Raw genomic sequence first — 27,280 nt, forward strand, 5'->3', positions numbered from 1 at the left:
CGCTGTGGAACATTGTGAGCAAGGCGGTAACATCTCCACAGAGACAATCGGGCAAAGCTACAGGTCAGATCTGTGGAGAGTTGAACACGCTCGCTGTAAGAATGCATGTTTTTTTGAGAAATGCTAACTGAGCGTATTAAATGCCATAATGTGGAACATTCCAGGCAAAGCATTAAATCTCCATTGAACACAGATGTAAGTTTTTTTTTTATAATATATATTTTATATATATTTATATATTTTATTCTTGTTTATTTAATGTGTTTTACTTTTGTAGGTTTTGATTTTTAGGCGTGCATTTTGAAGAAGAATGCAGCTTTTCAATCAATACAATTTTATTCATACAGCACAATTCAAGTGCAATTGTGTTTTACAACGTTAAAAACACAATGCACCGTAAGTCACTATAAATAAAAACATAACGACACATAAACATGGTAATTAATATAGTAAAAAACAGATATTTCAGTCATAGGCGCGGCTCATATGGCACTAACATGTTTGAGATGTACTTTGGTGCTAGGCCATGGAGAGACTTTTACAGAGACCTGCATTTTTTGTACATTGTTCATGTCATTCATATTAAAAGCCATGTTTATTTAAAAAATACTGAAACTAAAATGTACAAGTTATAAAAAAAAAAAAATCACCAAGTCTTATTGTCAGTCAACGCAATCACAACACAATCAAAGTCAAGCTGGCTCAAAAACCCCTGATTTCCCCCTTTTCGCTTCATGTTCAGCCCAGACTCTCTCTTTTGGGGCAATGGCCGCCGCATTGTTAATTGACTCCGTCTGTACTATGATGATGAATGCACCGCTCTTCTATTCCGCACTCGGAGGCAGAATAATTGCCTTTGACCCCAGAGGAGAAAAGCCCAAAGAAAACCACATACATAATTTAATCCTTTCGGAAAACGTATGATGGATTATTGCCAGAGCCGCGGTGGCGTTATGAAAGACCCGTCGACGTCTGCGTTCTGCGTCCTCCTCCCCCGTATCGATCCCGTGCCATTGTTATGCGACGGGCCGGTCTCCGAGATGAAGCCACATCCTCGGGACCGACTGATTACGCCGAGCGGTGAGCGGCATTGTGAGTTAGCACGATTAGCGAGATTGGCGAAAAACGAGACGCTGTTGGTTCAAAAACGCAATATGAATTTACCTATGTTTTTTTTTGTAGATTACTATATCAATCCATCAATGTAATATATACATCTAATGCACTGTATTTAGTTTACATGCATTAAAAGGCATTTCATATGTAAAAAATAAATAAAAATACCCCAAAATGGATATATTTATGCTTTATATTTAAGTCTAAATTCTAGTTAGAGGTGCAAAATGTCGATATATTACCATTTTACTGAATAAAGACCATATCTATTTCACATTTTTGTGGTAAACTGATGTGAATGTGACTGACACGTGTAAAAAAAATCAAATTTACCTTTTGCAACTGGATTTTTTAAGCAGTTTTTAGTGTGATGAAAAACATGATTTTGAGCTGCTTCTGAATGCCATCCATCCATCCATCTTCTGCCGCTTTATCCGGGGCCGGGTCGCGGGGGCAGCAGTCTGAGCAGGGACTCCCAGACTTCCTTCTCCCCAGACACTTCCTCTAACTCCTCCGGGGGGGATCCCGAGGCGTTCCCAGGCCAGCCGAGAGACATAGTCTCTCCAGCGTGTCCTGGGTCTTCCCCGGGGCCTCTTCCCGGTGGGACATGCCTGAAACACCTCCCGAGGGAGGCGCCCAGGAGGCATCCGGAACAGATGCCCGAGCCACCTCAGCTGGCTCCTCTCGACGTGGAGGAGCAGCGGCTCTACTCCGAGCTCCCCCCGTGTGGCCGAGCTCCTCACCTTATCTCTAAGGGAGCGCCCAGCCACACGGTGGAGGAAACTCATTTCGACCGCTTGTATCTGCGATCTTGTTCTTTCGGTCACTACCCAAAGCTCATGACCATAGGTGAGGTCAGGAACGTAGACCGACCGGTAAATAGAGAGCTTTGCCTTTCGGCTCAGCTCCCTCTTCACCACAACGGTCCGATGCAGCGACTGCATCACTGCAGCCGCTGCACCGATCCGCCTGTCGATCTCACGCTCCATCCTTCCCTCACTCGTGAACAAGACCCCGAGATACTTGAACTCCTCCACTTGGGGCAAGGACACCCCACCCACCTGAAGAGGGCAAGCCACCTTTTTCCGGTCGAGAACCATGGCCTCGGATTTGGAGGTGCTGATTCTCATCCCAGCCGCTTCACACTCGGCTGCAAACCGTCCCAGTGCATGTTGCAGGTCCGGGTTTGATGGAGCCATCAGGACAACATCGTCTGCAAACAGCAGAGATGAGATCCTGTGGTCCCCAAACCGGACACCCTCCGACCCCTGACTGCGCCTAGAAATTCTGTCCATAAAAATTATGAACAGAACCGGTGACACAGGGCAGCCCTGGCGGAGTCCAACATGCACTGGGAACAGGTCTGACTTACTGCCGGCAATGCGAACACAGCTCCTGCTCCGGTCATACAGGGACCGGACAGCCCTGAGCAAAGGGCCCCGGACCCCGTACTCCCGGAGCACCCCCCAAAGGACACCCCGAGGGACACGGTCGAAAGCCTTCTCCAGATCCACAAAGCACATGTGGACTGGTTGGGCAAACTCCCATGAACCCTCGAGCACCCGATGGAGGGTATAGAGCTGGTCCAGTGTTCCACGACCGGGACGAAAACCACTCTGCTCCTCCTGAATCCGAGGTTCGACTATCGGTCGGATTCTCCTCTCCAGTACCTTGGAATAGACCTTACCCGGGAGGCTGAGGAGTGTGATCCCTCTGTAGTTGGAACACACCCTCCGGTCCCCCTTCTTGAACAGAGGGACCACCACCCCGGTCTGCCAGTCCAGAGGCACGGTCCCCGAACGCCACGCGATGTTGCAGAGACGTGTCAACCAAGACAGTCCTACAACATCCAGATACTTTAGGTACTCAGGGCGGATCTCATCCACCCCCGGAGCCCTGCCACCGAGGAGTTTGCGGACAACCTCAGTGACTTCAGCTTGGGTGATGGATGAGCCAGCCTCCGAGTCCCCGGTCTCTACTTCCTCTTCAGAAGACGTGACTGAGGGATTAAGGAGATCTTCAAAGTATTCCTTCCACCGTCCGACGACATCCCCAGTCGAGGTCAGCAGGCCTCCACCCGCACCGTAAACGGTGTTTGTGAGACACTGCTTCCCCTTCCTGAGGCGCCGGACGGTTTGCCAGAATTTCTTTGGTGCCGACCGATAGTCCTCCTCCATGGCCTCCCCGAACTCCTCCCAGGCCCGGGTTTTTGCCTCTGCGACAGCACGAGCCGCGGCTCGCTTGGCCTGCCGATACCCGTCGATGACCTCCGGAGACCCACAAGCCAGAGTGGCCTGATAGGCCTCCTTCTTTAGTCTGACGGCATCCCTTACTTCCGGTGTCCACCACCGGGTTCGGGGGTTGCCGCCACGACAGGCACCGGAGACCTTGCGACCACAACTCTGAGCAGCCGCATCAACAATGGAGGCGGAGAACATGGTCCACTCGGACTCAATGTCCCCAGCCTCCCCCGGGACATGGGAGAAGCTCTCCCGGAGGTGCGAGTTGAATACCCTACTGACAGAGGGCTCCACTAGACGTTCCCAACAGACCCTCACAATGCGCTTGGGTCTGCCAAGTCTGTCCGGCTTCCTCCTCCGCCAGCGGATCCAACTCACCACCAGGTGGTGATCGGTTGACAACTCTGCCCCTCTCTTCACCCGAGTGTCCAAGACACGCGGCCGGAGGTCTGATGACACGACAACAAAGTCGATCATTGACCTCCGGCCTAGGGTGTCCTGGTGCCACGTGCACTGATGGACACCCTTGTGCTTGAACATGGTGTTCGTTATGGACAATCCGTGGCTAGCACAGAAGTCCAATAACTGAACACCGCTCGGGTTCAGATCGGGGAAGCCGTTCTTCCCGATCACCCCTCTCCAGGTGTCACTGTCATTGCCCACGTGGGCGTTGAAGTCCCCCAGTAGAACAACGGAGTCCCCGGTCGGTGCACTGTCCAGTACCCCTCCCAAGGACTCCAAGAAGGCCGGGTACTCTGCACTGCTGTTCGGCCCGTAGGCCGCCACAACAGTGAGAGACCTGTCCCCCACCCGAAGCCGCCACAACAGTGAGAGACCTGTCCCCCACCCGAAGGCGGAGGGACGCGACCCTCTCGTTCACCGGGGTAAACTCCAACACGTGGCGGCTGAGCTGAGGGGCTATCAGCAAGCCCACACCAGCCCGCCGCCTCTCCCCGCGGGCAACACCAGAGAAGTGGAGCGTCCAGCCCCTCTCGAGGAGATGGGTTCCAGAGCCCAAACTGTGCGTGGAGGTAAGGCCGACTATATCTAGTCGGTATCGCTCAACCTCCCGCACAAGCTCAGGCTCTTTCCCCCCCAGCGAGGTGACATTCCATGTCCCCAGAGTTAGTCTCTGTGTCTGGAGATCTGGTCGCCGAGGCCCCTGCCGTCGACTGCCGCCCAGATCTCTCTGCACCGGCCCCTTATGGATCCTCCTGCGGGTGGTGGGCCCACGGGAGGGCGGCCCCACGTCGCTCTTTCGGGCTGTGCCCGGCCGGGCCCCGTGGGGTAAGACCCGGCCACCAGGCGCTCGCCATGGAGCACCCATCCCAGGCCTGGCTCCAGGATGGGGCCCCGGTGACGCCGATCCGGGCGACGTGAACTGCCTTGATTGTGTCGTCGTCATAAGAGGCTGCTTCTGAATGTTCCATTTAAATCTACAGATTATCCAGTGACACATCTTTAGGTCTGGTCTGGATGAGCGCGACGTGAACCAAAACCTTAAGATTTGAAAGTGTTTTGCTCCTTCCCTTTTCACCCCAATCTAAAATATACCTTTAAAACAGTCCCAGCCTCACGCCGCCGCCGCCTCCGATTTCCCCCAAAGAGATTGTTTTCAGGGAGATTTGGGTAATTATATTGACATTTAATCCTGCTGTCTGAGTGAATAAAACGGCTACAATTGAGTCTGTCCAATAAACACAATTTACCAAGACGAGCGAGACGCCGCGAGGAAGAACCAGGGTCAATTTAGCGGATTTCAAAGACCTTTTACCGTGATGTTTTTTAGCCGAAACCACGCCGATGGTGCAATGCCAAAAAAACAAGTTTCCACCATGTAAATAGACTGTTTTTAATGATAATTATTGCTTCCTCTGCGCGTCCCAAATGGTGCAATCTGAAATATATGACTTGGTCTCTTAAACTTGAGCGTTTTGTCTGACTTTTATGACTCAAATGTGAAAATAATTAACCACTAATTGAAAATAGGCTCGACCTCAGTGGAAACTATTGCAGGGCTGTGAATTCATGAGCTTCAGACAAATTAGTCCTTTTTTTTTTTTTTTTTTTTTTTTTACAATTTTATGAGAACATTTCCCCATTCAAAAGATTTTTTAATTTTTTTTTATTTAACTTTTTTTTTTTAAGGTTGTGCAATATATCAGTGTAAAATCAAAATCGCACTTTGAATTGTCGAGATTTTCAAATAAAATGTCCCCAAGCGATGAACAAAATATTCTACACTTCATGAGATACTTGTTCTTTGTCTCTACATATGAATTTTGATTTATTACTATTTTTAAAAATTTAGAAAGATTAATAACGATACATTTTGTGGCGCTGCAAGTCCCCAAAATTAAATAAACATTCCTTTTTTGTGTTTGTCTATTATCGGCTGAAAAGTGACGCACTGAGCCTTTAACTAACGCCACGAATCCAACGCATTTCAGAACATTTTATGGCCAAACGATGGACGATAGCAGTTTATACATTATGAAACTCCACAAAAAACACTGATACGTTATTGTTTTTCAAGGACGGACAACCAATCTCCCATCCTCCCAGGTCGAGTCCAAAACGCCGCACGCCGCTCGATCGATCGCGGCCAATATTTCAAATGACGCTTTTGTTTCGTTTCGGTCAAGTTCAGGTTTAGCTCTTGAGTTTTGTCCCAGTTTAGTTGTGAAGCTAGGTCGGTGGACAGACTTTAAAAACACCGAGGAGCTTCAAATATGACGACGCGCTGAGGTAGGCGTGCTGGCGACTGCTCCAGAGACCGACCAAATATAAGAGTACTGACACAAAACACACTCCAAGGACAATATTATAGCAATATTAATGAGTCAAAAGGACCAGTTCAGCAGTATACGGTGCACACGCCCCTTTAAAATACTTAATACAGAATAAAAGTGTTTTTTGGCAGTTGGTTTGTACCTGAACGCCTGGTGCAGTGGCAATGGCATGTCATTATCGTAACATTACGACCTGGATTCCCAAAATACAGGCGAGTGTAGGAGGCCGTGTTCAGAGCTGTAATTTGGACGTTTTCAAAAGCAATTTAGGGGCCATTTAAAGCACTTTATCAGCCCAAAACACGAGCGGGATGAGTATTCTTGGATCAAAGAGCGAAGCTTCAGTTAATAACGGGTAATAAGGACGACGAGTTTGAAGCTTTTTGGTCAGTGAGTGTGTAGTGTGTTCCGGTCTATAAGTCGCACTGGAGTATAAGTCTCATTTTTGGGGGAAATTTATTTGATATAATAAAAGGCCAAAAAAAGACATTTCATCTGTAAATGCAGTTTAAAATAATAACAGATGAGAGAACATGGTGAGAACATGGTGAATAGGTGTACGTATGCTAACGCTAACCTTCAGCTACATGACGTATGCTAACGCTAACCTTCAGCTACATGACGTATGCTAACGCTAACACCTTCAGCTACATGAGGCACAGACAGAACTGTGGTAAGTGTCTGGTATGTTAACGTAACATATGAACAGTTATTCAGATAACTATAGCATAAAGAACATGCTAACAAGTTTAGCAAAGCATCAGTTTTACCCAAAATCACTAAATCCACTGAATTCTTCTTCCTCTGTGTCACTTCTAAACAACTCCACAAACTCCAGAGGAAGAGGAAGTGCAGATTCTTCTTCTGCGTCGCTCAGAGCCTAGAGCGCCCTCTTGTGGTGGTCATGTGTAAATAATCAACATGTGAAAATAATGAATATTATCACATATAAGTCGCCAAAACTATGAAAAAACGTATAGTCCAGAAAATACGGTACTTTAAAATGTCACTTGGTTTGTAGCGCACCAGGAAGGGTCAGCGATTCCACAAAATGCAATGTTAAATAGGTTTACCAACATTAAAAGCACTAATTAATATGATAATGAGTTCATGAAGACCACTCTCGCTTGTACACATTTGAAACAAACATTTAGTCAGATGAAAACCACAAAAATAGATGCCAAGCAATATAAGGTCAAGACATTCATGAGTTTCAGGCAAATGATTCCTTTTGATTTGAAGATGTTGTGACCGTTCCCATTAAAACAAATGATATATGGATTTGAATTGCGCAATCGCAATTCAATTCAACGGCCGCCGCCAAATCGGGACGAAATCCTGATTTTGATTTGCCAGAAACCCATGATTAATGACCAAAAATATGCCAATCATGCCACTTTTCTGTTCTGTGTTCAGTAAAACATTAAAGACAACCACATAAACAAAAACTGAAAAAATAGTAGTGAATAGATGTTTTAAAAATTGCAAAAAAATAATTGTGTTCATTGTAAACCTTAATATTGATCTTAAACTACTTCAAGATCAAACCAGATTATTCATATTCAACTCAGAACAAACTAACAATCAGGGATTGTTTACATCTGCTGCAACGTCAAACAGATCAAACCGAATCAGCGAGTGTAGCGGCTCCGTCGCCATGGTAACGGAGCACACAAACCCCGTTTCCTGAAGTTTTGACGGTAGTTAATTTCACCTCCGTGACACGCTGCTTCTGACATCTCGCAGTGCGTCTGTCTTTAGTTTCAAAGGCACAAAGTCTACTGAGCGTGATCAGTGTGATGTGACTCATTTTCTTATTTTGACTTTATTTGGTGTATTTTTACCTGTTGTACCTTTACCGTAAATTATAGTTTTACACCAATCGAGCAGGTATTTGTGGAAAAAACTTTTACTAATCTGTAGGAAATGACATCACACTAGGAACACTCATTCCAGACAAAGTTTATGCTGAATTTAGACAATGAAAACACTTTTTTGACTCTAAACATTAGTTCAATCAAAAAGTCACTCTCTGTCAAATATTTTAAAAAATGGTGACATTAGATGAGTTGTTTGCCGGGTCATTTCCTACTGTGATGTCGTTTATTACAATCAGGAGGTGAAATCATGAACTCAAAAAATCTGCTTTTTTGTCATAACATGATCATTTTTAGCAAAATTCGAAATATATTTATCTTAACTGCGTTTTCGTTCAATGAGTGGTCTGACCTGTCATAGGCACTTGTTTATGATTGTGATGTTCAGCTCTTCTATTAACGTGGCAACCGTCTAACGATGTATTTCAGACTGATAAGACATTGGGACCGTTGAGCGTGTAACAATTGGTAATATATTATTGCGTCAGGATTCCTCAAAACCGCTCCAAAAAGGAGAATCAAAGAAGAAAAACGTAGATAAAAGTAAATTTTTCTATGTTTTATACCATACAAAAGACGAGACTAGTGGCCCACATTGGTATTACTTTAGGTTTTCTATATTTAGGCTTTAGTTTCTACGATAAAATATGCTGCTCATTTTTGCAAAAAGCTTTGATCGCGGCGCACACGCTAAGCTCCGCGGTGTGGGGTCGATTCCAGTGTCCCACCCCACTCTTCACCCCGATGTCATGACGCGTACTTAGTTAGTTGTTGCCATATTTCAACCATTGATAAACTATATAACGAGGACGACCTGTTGATCCAGTCGTTCAGGGTTCGCGCCATCTCCGGGTTCGACTTCCTGCCTCTCGTACGGCGCCGTTCTGTACATTTCTGGCCGCATCGTTTGACAAAAACAGAACATCTTTATCCGCTAAAGCGTCCTTCCGCCGGGGTAATGGAGGATGGCAAAACAAGACGGCGATGCACAGAAATAGACTCAGAAATGTCACTCCTCCCCGTGCGCTCATTAGCGGCTCAACCATCCCGAGCTGTATTCTTTTATTTTGTCTCCCCATTGCTCATTTCGGGTGGAAAAAAACAAACAAAGATCATCTGGTGTTGGAAGAGGATCACTCACCTGTAAATGATGCAGGCGCTGTTCCTGCAGGTGTCGCAGTTGGCCGTGTCCTGCCCCGTCCGGTACGAGAGTCTAAAGGGGGACACAAGACTTGGAATGAGTCACCACCTCGTCTCGCTTGAATCGCAAATACTTTTTTTTGAACGGAATGACCCGAACGGCGCCCGTGACTCCGCCCGCTCGCGTGAGAGTCAAAGAAGGGCTCGTAAATTGAGTGTTTGAGTGTGAAACGAGAGGTTAAACTGCAGCTGACACCGTGCCGTCTCCTTTCTGCTGTGAATCATTCGCCGGCTCATCTTTGGTCGACTTAATGCCATGGACTGATCTGTCAAGGGCATATTTTCTCTGCCTGAAGAGTTTTTGAAATACATTTTCTTTACGTCTTTAGTAGCGATAATACTGCAAAGTCCTGTTAAAGTGGTTTATACGATTTTCAAATTTTGACTTTATTTGGTGTATTTCTACCTGTTGTACTCATACATTTTAGTCCTACACCGATCGAGCAGGTATTTGTGGAGAAAACGTTGAAAAATCTATAGAAAATGACAGGAAGTGACATCACACCACTCATTCCAGACAAAGTTTATGCAGAATTTACACAAAGAAGCAAATTTTTTTACTCTCTAAACATTCATTCAATAAAATCAAGCTCTCATATATATTTTTTATCTGTAAAATAAAAAAAAAACATTAGATGAGCTCATGCCCAGTGGTTGCCTGGTAATTTCCTAGTGTGATGTCGTCAAGTACAAACAGGAAGTGAAATTCTAAACCTAAAAAATGTGCCATTCTCTGAAAAATTTTATAATTTTTTTTTTTTTAGCAAAATTCAAAATATATTTATCTTAATGTTATCAGTGTGATAACATTATGACTCAGTATAATTTGTATTTTAAAGCATAACTTCCGTATGTAGACATGTACATTTGAGTAAATATACAATATGATGCGACGGCGTAAAGAAAAATGCAACACTAATCCATACTGAATACTTCTACTCATTTGAAATATCAATTCTGAAACAATGGCATAAATGGAACAAAATCTGACCTTAAGTTTAAGAAAGATCTACTCTTGCCAAAGTCTTGATCTCTGTCAGAACAAGTATAAGCCCACATTAGAATTGAAATCGATCTGTCCGTCTGTTATGTCCGTTATGTCCGTTATGTATGGACTTTAGAATGAAAATTGAGTTTTAAAATTTGTTTTCTTCAATATTATGACGGGACGAGCTGCGTGAACGAGCAGATGACATGACATAACGGCGCATTGTTTTACACGTGTATGGAGTTTAAACCTTGACAGGGATTTCCTCTGTAATGAAAGGGACCTGTTTGTGAATGCAGAGTCACAAACTGGCCTCTGATTGGCCCCAGTCTCTGGGCGTGTCCAGAAGCGGCGGCGGCGGCCATTATCCTGCTCTGACTGATCGCAGGTCACATGGGGCGAGCCTGTGAATAAGACCAGCTCCCGGCAACATTTAAATCATGCACCGGGTCCTCGATCGCGAGGCGACCTCGCCCATTTATTGTGTGATGTGCCTTTAATTAATTTAGTTTTCTCATTAGCCTTAATTAAGCTGTAAAATGTCAGAATAGAGACTCTAAATGTCATAATTTTCTGCAGGGTCGCTCTTAGCTACAGGCTGGTCCTTTTCTCCATTCATAAATGATGATGTGATGTGGGAAATTAGGTTTATGGCCATTTGAGAGAAAATATGTCAAACGTTTCAGCAGAAAACGTCACATCTGCATCAGGGACAAAATATACATATATTTTTACCCTTTAACTTGTTGTCTTGTTGCTGCTTACGAGTATAATAAGCTATTTACACATTTCCTCAATGTTTGTATTTACTGGTCAAATGGGCCGGACCAATTTAGAGCCCGATGTTACTACTTAAAGACGGTATGGACGATTTTTCGTCGATTTGAGAACGCAGGTGGAAGTGCACATGCCACTCCCCCGTGCACATGCCACTCCCCCGTGCGGACTGATACAACACACACGTGTGTTTGTTTATTAGCGCAACGGAGCGCATCACATCGCTCGTCTCCCGTAGATTTCTGTCCACTTCTGCGTCAGCTCGAACTGTCTTTCTCCGTCTTCATTTTGCCCCGTACACTGAGGGAACTATATTATGATAGATCCATGCGCTTAGGCACGCGGAAACATGGGGACGAGCCTGACGCGGCTGCAGGTGAGCGGTAGGTGCGTTTTATGATTGACACGTGGCAGGACAAATGATTTATCCACGCCACGAGGAAATATGATACAACATTTGCTGAAACAAATCGTCCATACCACCTTTAACTTGTATTGAATATGCACTATGTTACATTTCTGGTGAAGGGTCCGCCACCTGCTCAGGTTTTGTTTGCAGTCCATCCTTTTTTCTGTCCAAATGCAGGAGGATCTAGGACCAGATCATAGAGCGCATCAGACAACTGTCCTTATGTGGAACGGTCCAAAGCAGGACATTTGATGCATTTGTCTCTCAAATGCAGAAGACTTGAAAATCCCTGTTACATTTATATCAAAATAAATCACTTGTTTTACCTCGGTTTACTTCACTCGCTGATGCTGCAGACATTCTCACTGTTTCTCAGCCCTTTTTTAATTTTTTTATCTCTGCATCAAGTGGCAACAATTGTGTTCTATGGTAGGGCTTTTCAACGTCATTTTCCTGAGTGCCAGATTTCTTGGGGGGCCGTGGCCTCTGGGCCGGAGAGACTACAAAGCAGCCCTAACCCTAACCCCTAAGGACTAAGCCGGCAACACACCAGGCTTAAGCTAGTACTAACCCAGAAACCAGAAAACGAGAAAAACAGTCTTAATATTCGTATTTGTGATATGGGGAGATGGGTTGTGACCCGGATCAGATCGTTTGGCGAGCCAGATCTGGCCCCCGGGCCTTGAGTTGACTTGTCCTGTTCTATGCTATCCTTTTTAAATAAATACAATGGGGAAAAAAACCATGTGATATCTTTGCCGTTATGTTATTGCTTTGGTCTTTAGTATGTTATTAAACCGGCCTATCTCGCTTTTATTTAATCGCAGACGTTTATTAAAAAAAAGAAAGGAATAAGAAACCCGTGACTTCCCTGGAGACGGTGGGACCTACAAATGGAGGCAAATAATTACACTGACTTAACATTCATCCTGTTTTAATTTTCCTGTTTATTTACTTTTAATCCATCATTCGGGAGCCACGGCTCTAAACATGTTTGCCGTCCCTGGCCCAGCGATAAATCCTTTGCCGTTTGTCTTCCGCAGTCGCAGCGGCGCGGTCGTGACATTTGCAATCCTCTCTCCTTTTGTCACACGGCCCAAAAGCAATAAAAATTAAACCCCTTCATAAATTTCTCATTCTTATCCGGTCCTTGGTGTATTGTGCTTTCGACAGGTATATTACAAGCTTTGATACCGCCGGTTTTTATTTACTGCGGGAGCGCGGTGACGTAGCGGCGCCGCGAGCGCTCTCCGAAGCGCTGACATTTAGCCCTCGCGGGTAATCAGGGCTATTTCCTGTGCTTTATGGCTGTAGAAACACGCCCCATGTGTTTAGGGGCGTGATATGTGACCCTTTTGCTAAGTGAGTGTGTCCCTTTGGTGTATTGATCAAACCGTGCTTCAATAATCCCTCTGTAGGCATTTCCAGTTGCCTTGTAAACAAAAGTCGTGTGATGTTACATGTACTTCCTGGAAAAGCCTTTGCTCGAGGACACGCCGTCGGTTAAATGCAGGAGACGGGAGCGGATGAAGCTTCTACAGGTCAGATCTGTGGAGAAGCTCGGTTTACAGCTAGTGTTTCAAGTTTAGTATTTGCTTTGTAATAGCGGTTTGCCAAAATATCGATTCATACTCAATTTGGTGATATAGTATCAATATCAAGGCTGCTGTATCGATATATCGCCATGAGTCATGTTTGGTATAATTATTTTGTGACTTCACTACAATTGTGTTGCTTGTTTAAAGAAAGGAAACCTTTTAACGCAAACTATTGAACATTTTTGACTGTTTCGGTGATTAAAACGGGTGTATTCCATTTCGAGTTTGTGCAGGTCATGATTTTACAAAGAAAAATTTTGTCAAAATGTTGATATATCGTAAAATATCATGAGCAATATATCGATCATTGCACGTATCGCACCGAATCGTGAGGGACCCTGTGAGTCCCAGTAGTTGATCACGTATACTGTAAGATCAATAAGTTGCCAAGGTCCCACTGAGGAAGGCCAATCAATCGCATCTCCATGGAGACGAGAAACATTACACTGCACGACTTCAAACTACTCACTATCAAGGTAAAGGTTCTTAGGAAGCTTTTCAAATATTCATATTTGGACTTATTTTAACCCCGATCAAACTGTCAAACAAATTACAGAAAGTTATCCACATGAATGTTGAAATCGGGACATTTAATGACCACCAGGGCATTAGCAGCAGAGCTAATCCATCTGAGAGCAGTACACAATTTCAACCTCAGATTTAAAACGAGGGATTACACAGACTATTTCATATTCATAAATAAAAAAGAAAGGACTTTCAATCTTGTTTCCAAAAAAGAAACACTACAGACTTTTAATCGCAATGAACTATTCAAGATAACCGACATTCAAAACACACAAACATAGTAGCGTTTCATCCACAGCACATACTTTTACTGACAGAGACTGGATTAAGACCCAAGCTGAGCGTCAACAATGACACCTTTACTCGATCTCGATATACATTCCATTTCGATTAATCGCACAGCCCGACCGTAACCTTCCAGACCCACCCTGAACCCGTCCTCCACAACTCTCATATGACATTATAAACACGCAGACAGTGACTTTGCCGTTACTTTCTAATGACCGAAGCTTCCATTATAGCGGCGGTGACAGTTGTGTCCAGTCCAGAAGGTCAGTCCCACCTTCAGCAGTTTCCCCCCCTTGATTCACCAATCAATAGGCCACTGATGGGAAAACACGGGCCACAGACTAGCACCCTCGCTCTTATCACCGCCATTCTCCCCAATCGCATGGCCCTGCCCTCGATAAGGGAGAATGGCGCAGCTCATTTCTGGAGGCCTCCCCGGGGGAAAAGCCAAGCCAAAAAGACCATTAACAGTATATTTATAAAGCCTTCTCCTTCGTACTCCCTCTGAGGTCACTTCGCCGGTGCCTCTTCCAAGGCATTAAAAGCCCAGGAGTGTGAATAGAATCGAGCGACAACTTCGTAAGTGTCATTTTGAAAGTTTGTTGATAACGTAGCAAGTGCTTTTCTAAGCTATATATTTTCCTCACGGCTCTGTAACATTTCTGGCCTCTTGCGTTTCCTTTTATGTTCCACAGTATGACACTAAACCGAGCTTGCCATTTTATATTCACATTGCTGGCTCGCCTCTACACAGATCTGACCTGTAACTAACCTGCTTGTCCCTTTGGAGATAAGTTTAATGGAGCGTTAAATCAAGGACAGCTGTGTGAAGGAGACGTTTCACACGTCTGTCCTTCTGCTGCTGTCAGACTTTATAACAAAAACTGTCAGACCCATGTGCAATTAAGGCCATATTCATGTGCATACAACTGATGTAAATAGGAGTGTTTACTTACTATTAGTAATAGTATTAGTATTATTTAGTCTTATGCAAGCTATTTTTACTTTATTTTATTATTTACTTTATTTTATTTTCATCCTTATCTTTTTATTTTTCCTCCATTCCCTATTAAGATATGAGAGGAGTTTTGTTAAGAGTTTTTTGTTTTGTTTATAAGAGTTCTTCTATTAAGAGTGTTTTTTAATTTAATTTAAATTAAGTTATCTGTCCTTTCCTCTGTATCTACTGCGCTGTATCAATGACATTTCCCCATGTGTGGACAATAAAGGAATATCTTATCTTATAAGTCGCACTGGAATATAAGGCGTCGTTTTTGGAGAAAATGAAATGCTTTTAAGTGCACTTTTATAGTGCGAAAATACAGTAGTTGTAAACAAAATTAAAAAAAAAAAGTATATATAGTTTTAAAGTGCGTTTTATTAGTACTATTATGTTTTTACTGGAATATAGATAGAATATAGAATGCATGTCTTTACTCTGTGTTACTTATGTATACATTTATTTACATTTTTGAATGAATGAATAAATACAAAAATAAAATAGCGGTTCTACTTCACAATACAATAAATAGATGCCAGCAGGCAGGGCATCTGGCTTAGTACATGCCACGCATACGCCCATAAGAATAATGTGATCACTCTTGTGAATTGACTCAAGTTTATACACGTTTGTACTGGCTCCTAAACGCTGAACGGGCCGAGTCTGTTTCAGTGTCAAAAGTGAACGGTCTTTTACTTTAATGTTCACACGGTTTATAAATGACCCCGTCCCGACGTGAGGCCACGATCAGTAACAAATCCACCACCACAGCATTTCTCCCCGTGTAGAAAACCATGTCGCAGCCGCTTCCCCTGCAGCCTGTGGGCGGAGCCAACTGACATTTATGTAGAACTGGCCTAATGTAGCGCGACGGCCATTTTTGCTCGACCGGCGAAACGTTTTCAAATAGTTATGGCAAAAATCGCGGCGGCGTCGAGCTTCCAATGGCTCCGACGTTCTAAAAACACGATCATCTTTTACGTCGCAGTGTTGTTGTTGTTTTTACGGTTATTGTTTGGACAGCGTTTAAAGACTATTCTTCCGTGTAATAAAATGCAAACGCGTTAGTTGAAATTGCTTGGATCCTGCGCAAGACGACAATCAATGGACGAATACAACTCCGACCGCTCAGGTTCAATTTTCTTGTAATACTCAGTTCTGTTTGATTGGATAATTGAAGCTTGCGATTTCAAAAACCATAATTATTACTTAGACACGTAACAATGTCCATGTTAATTTTATTATTTGGAAACTAAGGTCGGAGCATTTATCCAAATTCAAAAGCAATGACTGTTTCTCTTTATTTAATGATTTTATTTGCATATAATAAGTGTTTTTGTGGGTTTTCTGTTGTGTTTAGGTTGGATTGGTTTATTTATTTGTAAGCTACAAATCATACAAGATGTTTAAATTATTATTATATTCATTTTGTATATGTTTATTTGATCATTTCTCGAGGCTAAATGACTTCTTGATCTCAAAAGGACATGACATTAAATGACTAATCAAAATAACACTTCCAAACAAGCACCAAAACTGCAGAAGTCAAATCTTAAGCTCTAAATTGGGTCAAATTCAGTCTAAACGAGGTCTGAACCGAACCAGAACTCGTCCAGTACAAGATGAATAAATATCTAAAACCAGAAGAACTGAACCTAATGTAGAAAGAAAAAGCAGGACTCAGTTCTAGGACTAAACCAGGACTTATATTTATATAGTTTACATCAACATTCATGTGAATCTGAACCAGAACAACTGAACCTGAACTACAAAAGCAAAACTCCAGAAAAAACTGAACTAAACGTGACAAGATTGTAATTTAACTAAGATTAAACCAGGACTGAACTGTCATAACAGGAAAAGTCTAAACAGGAACAAATTCAAAGCCTAAACCAGGTCTTAAGGAAGATTATAATCATCCAAATTCATTATGTAAATCACTATTATAAGTGAATCTTGACACGATAGAAGAAAACCAGGGATAAACCAGGACAAACCCGTTCTCAGCCTGAAAAGCTGCACAATCACAGCACTAAAATGTTTATATTTCCTCAAACAATGTAATATTCAACAGAAAATAACAGTTTAAAATGACTATGTTCTGCTGACAAAGATCAAGACTGTTCTAAAACTCTTCAGGACGTCTTCTATTTAGTCCTTTTTGTGTTCAATAGTTCAAATCCATGTTTATTTTGACTAGTTCCAGCGTCGTCGACTTTATCCCCGTCTTGTTTCCTTAACCGCTGTATTAAGCTTTCTTATTTCATACTCCTCTGCCACGCCGGTCAAAGCCGATAGGAATCGCAGCTCCGAGCGAGGCAATTCTCTCAGCAAATTGTCCCGTTTGTTTGCCTTGTTTGTTCTGATGGAGCGCCCTGGACTCCGGCCGCCTGGCGCTATCGCCCGCCCTTCTGCCCAGTCACCATCCATTGGGCAGTAAATGGCTTTTTCACAAGCCGTGACTTTCCCGGGGCCCCCGGTCTCGCCAGGTTAACAAGAGGCAGAGCGCTTTGAAATGAGCGGAGCAGAAAGCATCAGCATAGCGCACATGTGGAAGAGCCGGTGGTAAAAGATGTTTTTACTTTATAGGACGACAGATGTGGAGGAGGAAACGTTTCAACAGCGTTTGTGTTGAGACGGTTTGGATGAAGTGCTTGGATATGTAATATAATAATAATAATATAATGGATATGTTTGATAAACGCTCTTGTTGGACTCTAGACTGTAAACGAACCTGTTCATGGTTGGTCTGTTTTATGTGACATTTTGAAGTATATTACATTGGAATGTTTATTTTTTATTGTTAATTTTAATACGTTGGCTTGATTGTATTTTTTTTTTTATATTTCTCATATTCTTACAACATGGTGCATAGATTTTTTGATAATTGTGACTTTTTTTACCTCGTTTTTTCTAATATGAGATTAGGTACCGTATTTTCCGGACTTTAAGTAGTTTTTTCATAGTTTTTTGGCCGGGGTGCGACTTGTATGTGATATTATTCGTTATTTACACATGGCGACCACAAGAGGGCGCTCTAGGCTCTGAGTGACGCAGAAGAAGAATCTGCACTTCCTCTTCCTCTGGAGTTTGTGGAGTTGTTTAGAAGTGACACAGAGGAAGAAGAATTCAATGGATTTAGTGATTTGGGGTAAAACTGATGCTTTGCTAAACTTGTTAGCATGTTCTTTATGCTATAGTTATCTGTTAGCATGTTCTTTATGCTATAGTTATCTGAATAACTGTTCATATGTTACGTTAACATACCAGACACTTACCACAGTTCTGTCTGTGCCTCATGTAGCTGAAGGTGTTAGCGTTAGCATGCGTCATGTAGCTGAAGGTGTTAGCGTTAGCATACCTCATGTGGCTGAAGGTGTTAGCATACGTCATGTTGCTGAAGGTGTTAGCGTTAGCATACGTCATGTAGCTGAAGGTGTTAGCGTTAGCATACGTCATGTAGCTGAAGGTGTTAGCGTTAGCATACGTCATGTAGCTGAAGGTGTTAGCGTTAGCATACATACACCTATTCACCATGTTCTCTCATCTGTTATTATTTTAAACTTTCTCTATTATGCATACTTTGGCTAGTGCAGCTTCTACTCCAGAATAACGGGTGTTGCACATTTAAACTTTAATGAGCCGTATGATAGTTTTGTCTTTGGGTTTTCCTAAAAAGTCCTTTTCCTCTCCTCACTTTTGTGATTCAAGCCTGCGCGCAGACGGCCTCATCCGTCTTGCAGCCTCGGGTCATCAAACCTCTGGGGCCCAACGGAGTGAGATGATTGGTCTGTGCATTAGTTCTGCAGCGTGATATCTGCAGAGACTCATCACAAAGGCAGCGCTGTGGCATTGGAGGTCATGTCACGGGGAACTATCTGCGAGCTGCTTCTCTTCTCTCGCTCACAGATGACATATGGAAATGACGCTTAAGCAGAACACATGCTGAGTCATGAGACACTTTTTGGACGGCACACATTCATCTTGTATTGAACAGTGAGCGCTCTTACCCCTCGCGGTGGGCCTCCCCCTTCTCCAGCTCCTGGATCACGCCCAGCAGCACCTTGATGGTCTCTTGGCTGGAGCTGATGAGGGTCTCCATGGCCTGGAGCTGTGCTTTTACATCCCCGTCCTGCTTCAGAGGCACTATTTGCTTACAGGCGTTCTGCGCGGCGTCGGGCGGGGGGGAGGACAGGGGCGGAGCCGAGAGCCGCCCCGAGTGGCACTGCGCCCGTATCGTGCAGCCTCGCGCCCGGGGCAGCGTCTCCGACTGCAGCCCGTTGAGCTGTAAGGCTTTCTTCCGCTTGTTCCTCGCGGACGGACTCTCCAGACACTCCACCTGCGTCAGGGAGTTCCAGGCGATGGGGCCCGTCACTCTGGAGGCCCTGTCCGGCAGGGTGTGGGACGAGCCCTCCTCCAGGTGCAGGAGCTGCCTCGTGTCGGCGTGTTGTAATCCAGTCCTGGCTGCGGGGACGCTGCAGAGCTGGTAGCCCTGAGCGTCCGGGAGACGGTCGGCGTCCGCGGAGCAGCTGAGCAGCAGCTCCGAGCACAGCCCGTCCGGCGCCGTGTGCTGCTCCACCGTCGCCACGCACTCGTTATGAAGCAGCGCCCGGGTCCTGAGAACCCCGCCGCCCCCACACGCACCCCCGCCCTCCTCCTCCTCCTCGTCCAGATCGGTCTGCGAGTGCTTCCCGTCCACCGTCACGCCGTTATTCTGGCCTCTGTACGTCTCCACCGCCGCCACGTGTTTGAAGGTGTTGCCTTTCTTCCTCTCGAACGGAAAAGTCTGGTAGCGTTTCTTCAGGTCCGGGGACGTCTGGACCCCGGTGCTCCGGGTCACGTTGGGGATGGACCTCCGCGCCGGCACGGTCATGTACTTGCGGTAGGCCACTTTGTAAGAGATGGGTTTGCCCGCTTTCCTGGCCGCCTGCAGCTCCGCCTCCCGCTGCTCGTTCTGCGCTTCGCAAATATCCTTGAAACGAACCTGCAGCGCCTTGTTCCTCTTCCGCACCTGTCGACTGGCTTCCAGGGAGTACTTCTCCAGAGCCAGGGACGTGGAGGGCCCCGGGGCCTCCGAGTCCGACTCTGAGTTGGTGAGCATGCATTTGCCTCCCTCCTTGCTCACCATGTTTCCTGAGAAGCAGAAGGAAGAAGAAGCCACGTTAAGCAATGATGAGGGTTTATTATCAATTAAGGTCCAATTTGGAGAACATTTGAGAGAATAAAGCGACGACTTCTGTGTGATTTTAGAACAGATTCAGTTTAGTGTTGTGGAATATCTGCAAACAATGACCAAAGAAGGGATGAAGCAGAACAGTTTGTCTTTCTCGTGCACAGTAAATAACCACTGTCCCAAACATAGGAACATGTGTCCCAATCACAGAGTAATAACCCTTTTATAATCTCAATCAAATCAGCTCCAAAAGAGATGGACCAGACCCTCACGCCTGTGACGGGTCCAGCTCTCTTCAGAGGTCAATCGGAGATGTTTCCCACACAGAATCAGGTCCTGACGCATTAATTGGCCTTAACCTGGCTGATTAAGAGGCGCCGGACAGTATAATCAAGAAACAGCATTCTTATGTCATCTGCACACAGGAAAAAGATGACATATTCCACAAGAGTAGTCGTCTGGACAAGGAAAGCATTTCGACTCATCCAAGAGTCTGTGAACTCAGATCTTTATCCTTTTATACAAAGAAGAGGGATTAAACCCACAGCTTCTGTTTTAATAAAGGTTCAGCCTCAAACTGACCCCTGTACAGCCCTTCAGAATGACGCAGCGTTCTATTACAGCATTGTGACATTTAAAATATATAAAGACACATTCACTCCTGGCAGACCGAACTCATTTCTGATTCACCATCAGAGCCTTGATGCCCCGAAACTCCAAACCCTGAACTCAGATTATAAACTCCAGAACACATTTGATGCAAGTGTCACGACGCCTCAGTTTAGGCTCAGTTTAGCCTGGGTTTAGCCTGGGTTTAGCCTCAGTTAAGCCTGGGTTTAGCCTCAGTTTAGCCTCAGTTAAGCCTGGGTTTAGCCTCAGTTTAGCCCCAGTTTAGCCCCACTTTAGCCTCAGTTTAGCCTGGGTTTAGCCTCAGTTTAGCCTCAGTTAAGCCTGGGTTTAGCCTCAGTTTAGCCCCAGTTTAGCCCCACTTTAGCCTCAGTTTAGCCTGGGTTTAGCCTCAGTTTAGCCTCAGTTTAGCCTCAGTTTAGCCCCAGTTTAGCCCCAGTTTAGCCCCAGTTTAGCCTCAGTTTAGCCCCAGTTTAGCCTGGGTTTAGCCTCAGTTTAGCCTCAGTTTAGCATGGGTTTAGCCTCAGTTTAGCCTGGGTTTAGCCTCAGTTTAGCCTCAGTTTAGCCCCAGTTTAGCCTCAGTTTAGCCTGGGTTTAGCCTCAGTTTAGCCCCAGTTTAGCCTCAGTTTAGCCTGGGTTTAGCCTCAGTTTAGCCTCGGTTTAGCCTCAGTTTAGCCCCAGTTTAGCCTCAGTTTAGCCCCAGTTTAGCCTCAGTTTAGCCTGGGTTTAGCCTCAGTCTAGCCCCAGTTTAGCCTCAGTTTAGCCTCAGTTTAGCCCCAGTTTAGCCTCAGTTTAGCCTGGGTTTAGCCTCAGTTTAGCCCCAGTTTAGCCTCAGTTTAGCCCCAGTTTAGCCTCAGTTTAGCCTGGGTTTAGCCTCAGTTTAGTCCCAGTTTAGCCCCAGTTTAGCCTCAGTTTAGCCCCAGTTTAGCCTCAGTTTAGCCTGGGTTTAGCCTCAGTCTAGCCCCAGTTTAGCCTCAGTTTAGCCCCAGTTTAGCCTCAGTTTAGCCCCAGTTTAGCCTCAGTTTAGCCCCAGTTTAGCCTCAGTTTAGCCCCAGTTTAGCCTCAGTTTAGCCCCAGTTTAGCCCCAGTTTAGCCCCAGTTTAGCCTCAGTTTAGCCCCAGTTTAGCCTCAGTTTAGCCTGGGTTTAGCCTCAGTCTAGCCCCAGTTTGGCCTCAGTTTAGCCCCAGTTTAGCCTCAGTTTAGCCCCAGTTTAGCCTCGGTTTAGCCTGGGTTTAGCCTCAGTTTAGCCCCAGTTTAGCCCCAGTTTAGCCCCAGTTTACCCTGGGTTTAGCTGCGAGGGCCTGACAGAGGGCTCACTCCTCCTGCAGCTGATTCCAAAATGAGCTCTGTCCTCATACAGGTGCTGAATCAGATAAGTCAATTATCCGCCCGCGCTCATGGGCCATGATTGCCTCTGTCAACAGGGACCTGTCTGTGGACCTGTCGGTGTACTCACCTGCCAGCTACAAAGTGGACATTTTGTCTCACCAATCAACTGCAGCATATTATCAGCACTTCTTGCCGCGCTTTATTAAATTAAAGTACGTTTTATGAGCTCTGAGTCAGAAGATATTATTTCCACCTGCCTCATATCTGGCTCATAACCGCGTCTCCATTATAAATGTGCTTTGTCAAACTTCTTACACAAAGTATTGGCTGAAAAAGTTTGTCTTTTAAATCTGCAAATATCGAGTCATCGACTAAATCCAATTAGATTTAGTCCAGGATTAAATTGCCAGTTTGAACCCGGTTTTTACTTTTGGACTCAAACCAGGTCCATAACAGGACTGAGCCTCAGGAAATCCAGGTCTGAACCAGGTCTGAACCAGCTCTAAACCAGCTCTAAACCAGGTCTGAACCAGGTCTGAACCAGCTCTAAACCAGCTCTAAACCAGGTCTGAACCAGGTCTGAACCAGCTCTAAACCAGCTCTAAACCAGCTCTAAACCAGGTCTGAACCAGGTCTGAACCAGGTCTGAACCAGCTCTAAACCAGCTCTAAACCAGCTCTAAACCAGCTCTAAACCAGCTCTAAACCAGCTCTAAACCAGCTCTAAACCAGGTCTGAACCAGGTCTGAACCAGCTCTAAACCAGCTCTAAACCAGCTCTAAACCAGCTCTAAACCAGGTCTGAACCAGGTCTGAACCAGCTCTAAACCAGCTCTAAACCAGCTCTAAACCAGCTCTAAACCAGCTCTAAACCAGGTCTAAACCAGCTCTAATCCAGGTCTGAACCAGGTCTGAACCAGCTCTAAACCAGGTCTGAACCAGGTCTGAACCAGCTCTAAACCAGCTCTAAACCAGGTCTAAACCAGCTCTAAACCAGCTCTAAACCAGGTCTGAACCAGCTCTGAACCAGCTCTAAACCAGCTCTAAACCAGCTCTAAACCAGCTCTAAACCAGCTCTAAACCAGGTCTAAACCAGCTCTAAACCAGCTCTAAACCAGGTCTGAACCAGCTCTAAACCAGGTCTGAACCAGCTCTAAACCAGGTCTAAACCAGCTCTGAACCAGCTCTAAACCAGCTCTAAACCAGCTCTAAACCAGGTCTAAACCAGGACTAAACCAGCTCTAAACCAGGACTAAACCAGCTCTAAACCAGGACTAAACCAGCTCTAAACCAGGACTAAACCAGCTCTAAACCAGGACTAAACCAGCTCTAAACCAGGACTAAACCAGCTCTAAACCAGGACTAAACCAGCTCTAAACCAGGACTAAACCAGGACTAAACCAGCTCTAAACCAGGTCCAAACCAGCTCTAAACCAGGACTAAACCAGCTCTAAACCAGGTCCAAACCAGGTCTAAACCAGGTCCAAACCAGCTCTAAACCAGGTCCAAACCAGGACTAAACCAGCTCTAAACCAGGACTAAACCAGGACTAAACCAGGTCTAAACCAGGACTAAACCAGGACTAAACCAGGTCTAAACCAGGACTAAACCAGGACTAAACCAGGACTAAACCAGGACTAAACCAGGTCTAAACCAGGACTAAACCAGGACTAAACCAGCTCTAAACCAGGACTAAACCAGCTCTAAACCAGCTCTAAACCAGGACTAAACCAGGTCTAAACCAGGACTAAACCAGGTCTAAACCAGGACTAAACCAGGACTAAACCAGCTCTAAACCAGGACTAACCCAGGTCACATTTGTACCAGAACCAGCCTGAAGTACCATCAGCCTTTGCTATTGAAAGTACACAACATGGTACTATTTTAGTTCATTTTGACATTGATTTAACCATTTTAATCACGAGGAAACGGAAATTGTCTTACAAAGTCTCTCAAGGACTTCGGCTGGCCTTGCTTTGCTTTCACGGACTCAAAGTGTAATTCAAACACGAAGAGTCGAGGTCGTCGGCGTATGACAAATTCAAATGATACATTTTCAATGTTAAATGCATAAATGCATATTTTCCCTAATCGGTTATTCTGAGTTGCTGGGAAACTGGAATACAGAAGAAAACGCACCAAAAAATGAACATTAGTATTATTTTTTCGCAGTTCAAATGTCTGAATATGGATTGTTTTTTAAAAAGGAGACTTTTCTTTGTTTTTACGAATTAGGTATATAAGCGTATGTTTTTTATTAAGAAAACTAACTAAAATAATACTCAATAACGTATCTTCAGTCCATAATCGATGTCCTTTTGACCTTCAGCTCGATGTAATGAAGCTCACTACATTGATTTTCCCATTACGACCCCCACTGTGCCTGAGCTTTACACCGCTGCAACTGTAACTGGCTGTGGCATTAACTGTAACTGGCTGTGGCATTAACTGTAACTGGCTGTGGCATTAACTGTAACTGGCTGTGGCATTAACTGTAACTGGCTGTGGCATTAACTGTAACTGGCTGTGGCATTAACTGTAACTGGCTGTGGCATTAACTGTAACTGGCTGTGGCATTAACTGTAACTGGCTGTGGCATTAACTGTAACTGGCTGTGGCATTAACTGTAACTGGCTGTGGCATTAACTGTAACTGGCTGTGGCATTAACTGTAACTGGCTGTGGCATTAACTGTAACTGGCTGTGGCATTAACTGTAACTGGCTGTGGCATTAACTGTAACTGGCTGTGGCATTAACTGTAACTGGCTGTGGCATTAACTGTAACTGGCTGTGGCATTAACTGTAACTGGATGTGGCATTAACTGTAACTGGATGTGGCGCTACATTTAGGAATGAAAAAAACAAAAAATATATAAAGTTTGAGCTGGTGAGTTTGAACTGATGCAACTGGCCTAGATTAAAATATGTATTTGGTTGAATTTTTCCAGTCCGATTGTTCACTTCTTGGATTTATTTTTATTTTTTTCTTAACTTGAATAAAAAAATAAAAAAAAGACTCAAAAATGTTCAAATTTACCTACATGTATCTGATTTCAGCACATTTTTTCCATCTGTTTGTTTTTTTCTGAAAAATCATTAATTTGACTTTTTGAATATGCTTTTGTCAGACGTTTGTGCTTGTGATTTTAACACAAACATTGACTCGATTGGGCGAATTGTACCAACTAAAACCGCCAAAAATGAAGTAAACCGTGGATTTTTTATCTTTAACCGGATTGTGCTGGAGCAGATCTAATCGTGAATTCTGAATTAATCTGCAGAAGTCATTATATTTAAAGTCTTTTCCTTTCCATTGAGCGATCAGACCAACGTCTCAACCGAGGTCTTGGAGTCTCGGACGCGTTTTCACTCGTTTTTCACCGTTATTTCACTCTTATTTCACTGTTTTTTCACTCTTATTTCACCGTTATTTCACTCTTATTTCACTGTTTTTTCACTGTTTTTTCACTCTTATTTCACTGTTATTTCACTCTTATTTCACTCTTATTTCACTGTTATTTCACTGTTATTTCACTGCTATTTCACTCTTATTTCACTCTTATTTCAGTTTTTTCACTGTTTTTTCACTCTTATTTCAGTTTTTTCACTGTTATTTCAATGTTATTTCACTCTTATTTCACTGTTTTTTCACTCTTATTTCACTGTTTTTTCACTGTTTTTTCACTCTTATTTCACTGTTTTTTCACTCCTATTTCACTCTTTTTTCACTCTTATTTCACTTTTTTTTCACTCTTATTTCACTCTTATTTCACTCTTATCTCACTGTTTTTTCACTCTTATTTCACTCTTATCTCACTGTTTTTTCACTCTTATTTCACTGTTTTTTCACTGTTTTTTCACTCTTATTTCACTGTTTTTTCACTCTTATTTCACTGTTTTTTTAATGTTTTTTCACTCCTATTTCACTCTTTTTTTCACTCTTATCTCACTGTTTTTTCACTCTTATTTCACAGTTTTTTCACTCTTATTTCACTGTTTTTCACTCTTATTTCACTGTTTTTCACTCTTATTTCACTGTTTTTCACTCTTATTTCACTGTTTTTTCACTCTTATTTCACTGTTTTTTCACTCTTATTTCACTCTTATTTCACTCTTATCTCACTGTTTTTTCACTCTTATTTCACTGTTTTTTCACTGTTTTTTCACTCTTATTTCACTGTTTTTTTAATGTTTTTTCACTCCTATTTCACTCTTTTTTTCACTCTTATTTCACTATTTTTTCACTCTTATTTCACTCTTATCTCACTGTTTTTTCACTCTTATTTCACTGTTTTTCACTCTTATTTCACTCTTATTTCACTGTTTTTCACTCTTATTTCACTGTTTTTTCACTCTTATTTCACTGTTTTTTCACTCTTATTTCACTGTTTTTTCACTCATTTCACTGTTTTTTCACTCATTTCACTGTTTTTTCACTCTTATTTCACTCTTATTTCACTCTTATTTACACCTTCCGGCCTGTTCTCCCTTCTGTCCTCGCGCCCCGGACTCTGCTGGTATTTAAACCGGTGAAATTGGATGCGTTTTGACACGTTTTCTCTCGAGGCCAAACGATGTGTCGCCGGCTCTTCGAATCCCAGTCCTTATCCGTCGGGTTCATGCCGGCGTTAACGTTACGGTTTCCGGCACTCGCCTCATCCCCGGGGCCCCGACACAAAATAATAAAAACAAACTCGTGAATAAAAAACCAGCACGGGTCGAGGTTAAAACGAGCGCTGGGTTTATGTAACGCAGGCGAGGAGTTAGTCACAGGACTGACCCAGAACACGGCGCTACTCGCTCAACCAAACCCTAAATACCAGCCTCACGTCATCAAATTAGATTAAAATGTAAATGTTAAAGTGTGTTTGTGGTTTTGGGTCACGCAGGGCGGCCTCCATCGCTCTCATCGCTCACAAAGAAAGGGTTCGGGGATTTAATGGTCGAGTAATTGAAGCGTTCGTATAGTTTATGATGTTGAAATATGATGTAGTTTCAGAAGATCATGTTTTTTACAGAATGAGACGCTCCGAACGCAGTTGTACCAAAAATGCACCGGCGTCAAACGTGTCCGTGGCTTTGTACAAGCTGAAGATGTGTTTGATTTCTGGAGCTGTCAGATTATTGAAAGTCAGGTCTAAACCAGGACTAAACCAGGTCTAAACCAGGTCTAAACTAGGTCTAAACCATGTCTAAACCAGGTCTAAACCATGTCTAAACCAGCTCTAAACCAGGTCTAAACCAGGTCTAAACCATGTCTAAACCAGCTCTAAACCAGGTCTAAACCAGCTCTAAACCAGGTCTAAACCAGCTCTAAACCAGGTCTAACAAGGACACATTTGT

The 27,280-nt window shown here is 43.9% G+C and overlaps 2 protein-coding genes across 3 annotated transcripts in view; one reads left to right on the plus strand and one right to left on the minus strand.

Moving 5' to 3' along the window:
• dock1 (dedicator of cytokinesis 1) overlaps positions 1–27,280 on the plus strand; it is a 371,371-nt gene that overhangs the window by 153,796 nt on the left and 190,295 nt on the right. The gene's annotated exons all lie outside the window — the stretch shown is intronic.
• Positions 1–27,280, minus strand: part of LOC140369012 (inhibitory synaptic factor 2A) — a 68,322-nt gene that overhangs the window by 9,549 nt on the left and 31,493 nt on the right. The window contains exons 2-3 of the mRNA XM_072456211.1: positions 18,821–19,943; positions 9,167–9,238 (exon numbers count right to left, since the gene is read on the minus strand). Coding sequence (XP_072312312.1) covers positions 9,167–9,238; positions 18,821–19,938 — 1,190 coding nt within the window. The 5' untranslated portion in view covers positions 19,939–19,943. The remainder of the gene's footprint in view (positions 1–9,166; positions 9,239–18,820; positions 19,944–27,280) is intronic.

This window comes from Eucyclogobius newberryi, unplaced genomic scaffold, assembly GCF_026437365.1.
Source record: "Eucyclogobius newberryi isolate DKJ021-1_F unplaced genomic scaffold, fEucNew1.0.hap1 SCAF_20, whole genome shotgun sequence".
Classification (NCBI taxonomy): Eukaryota; Metazoa; Chordata; class Actinopteri; order Gobiiformes; family Gobiidae; genus Eucyclogobius; species Eucyclogobius newberryi.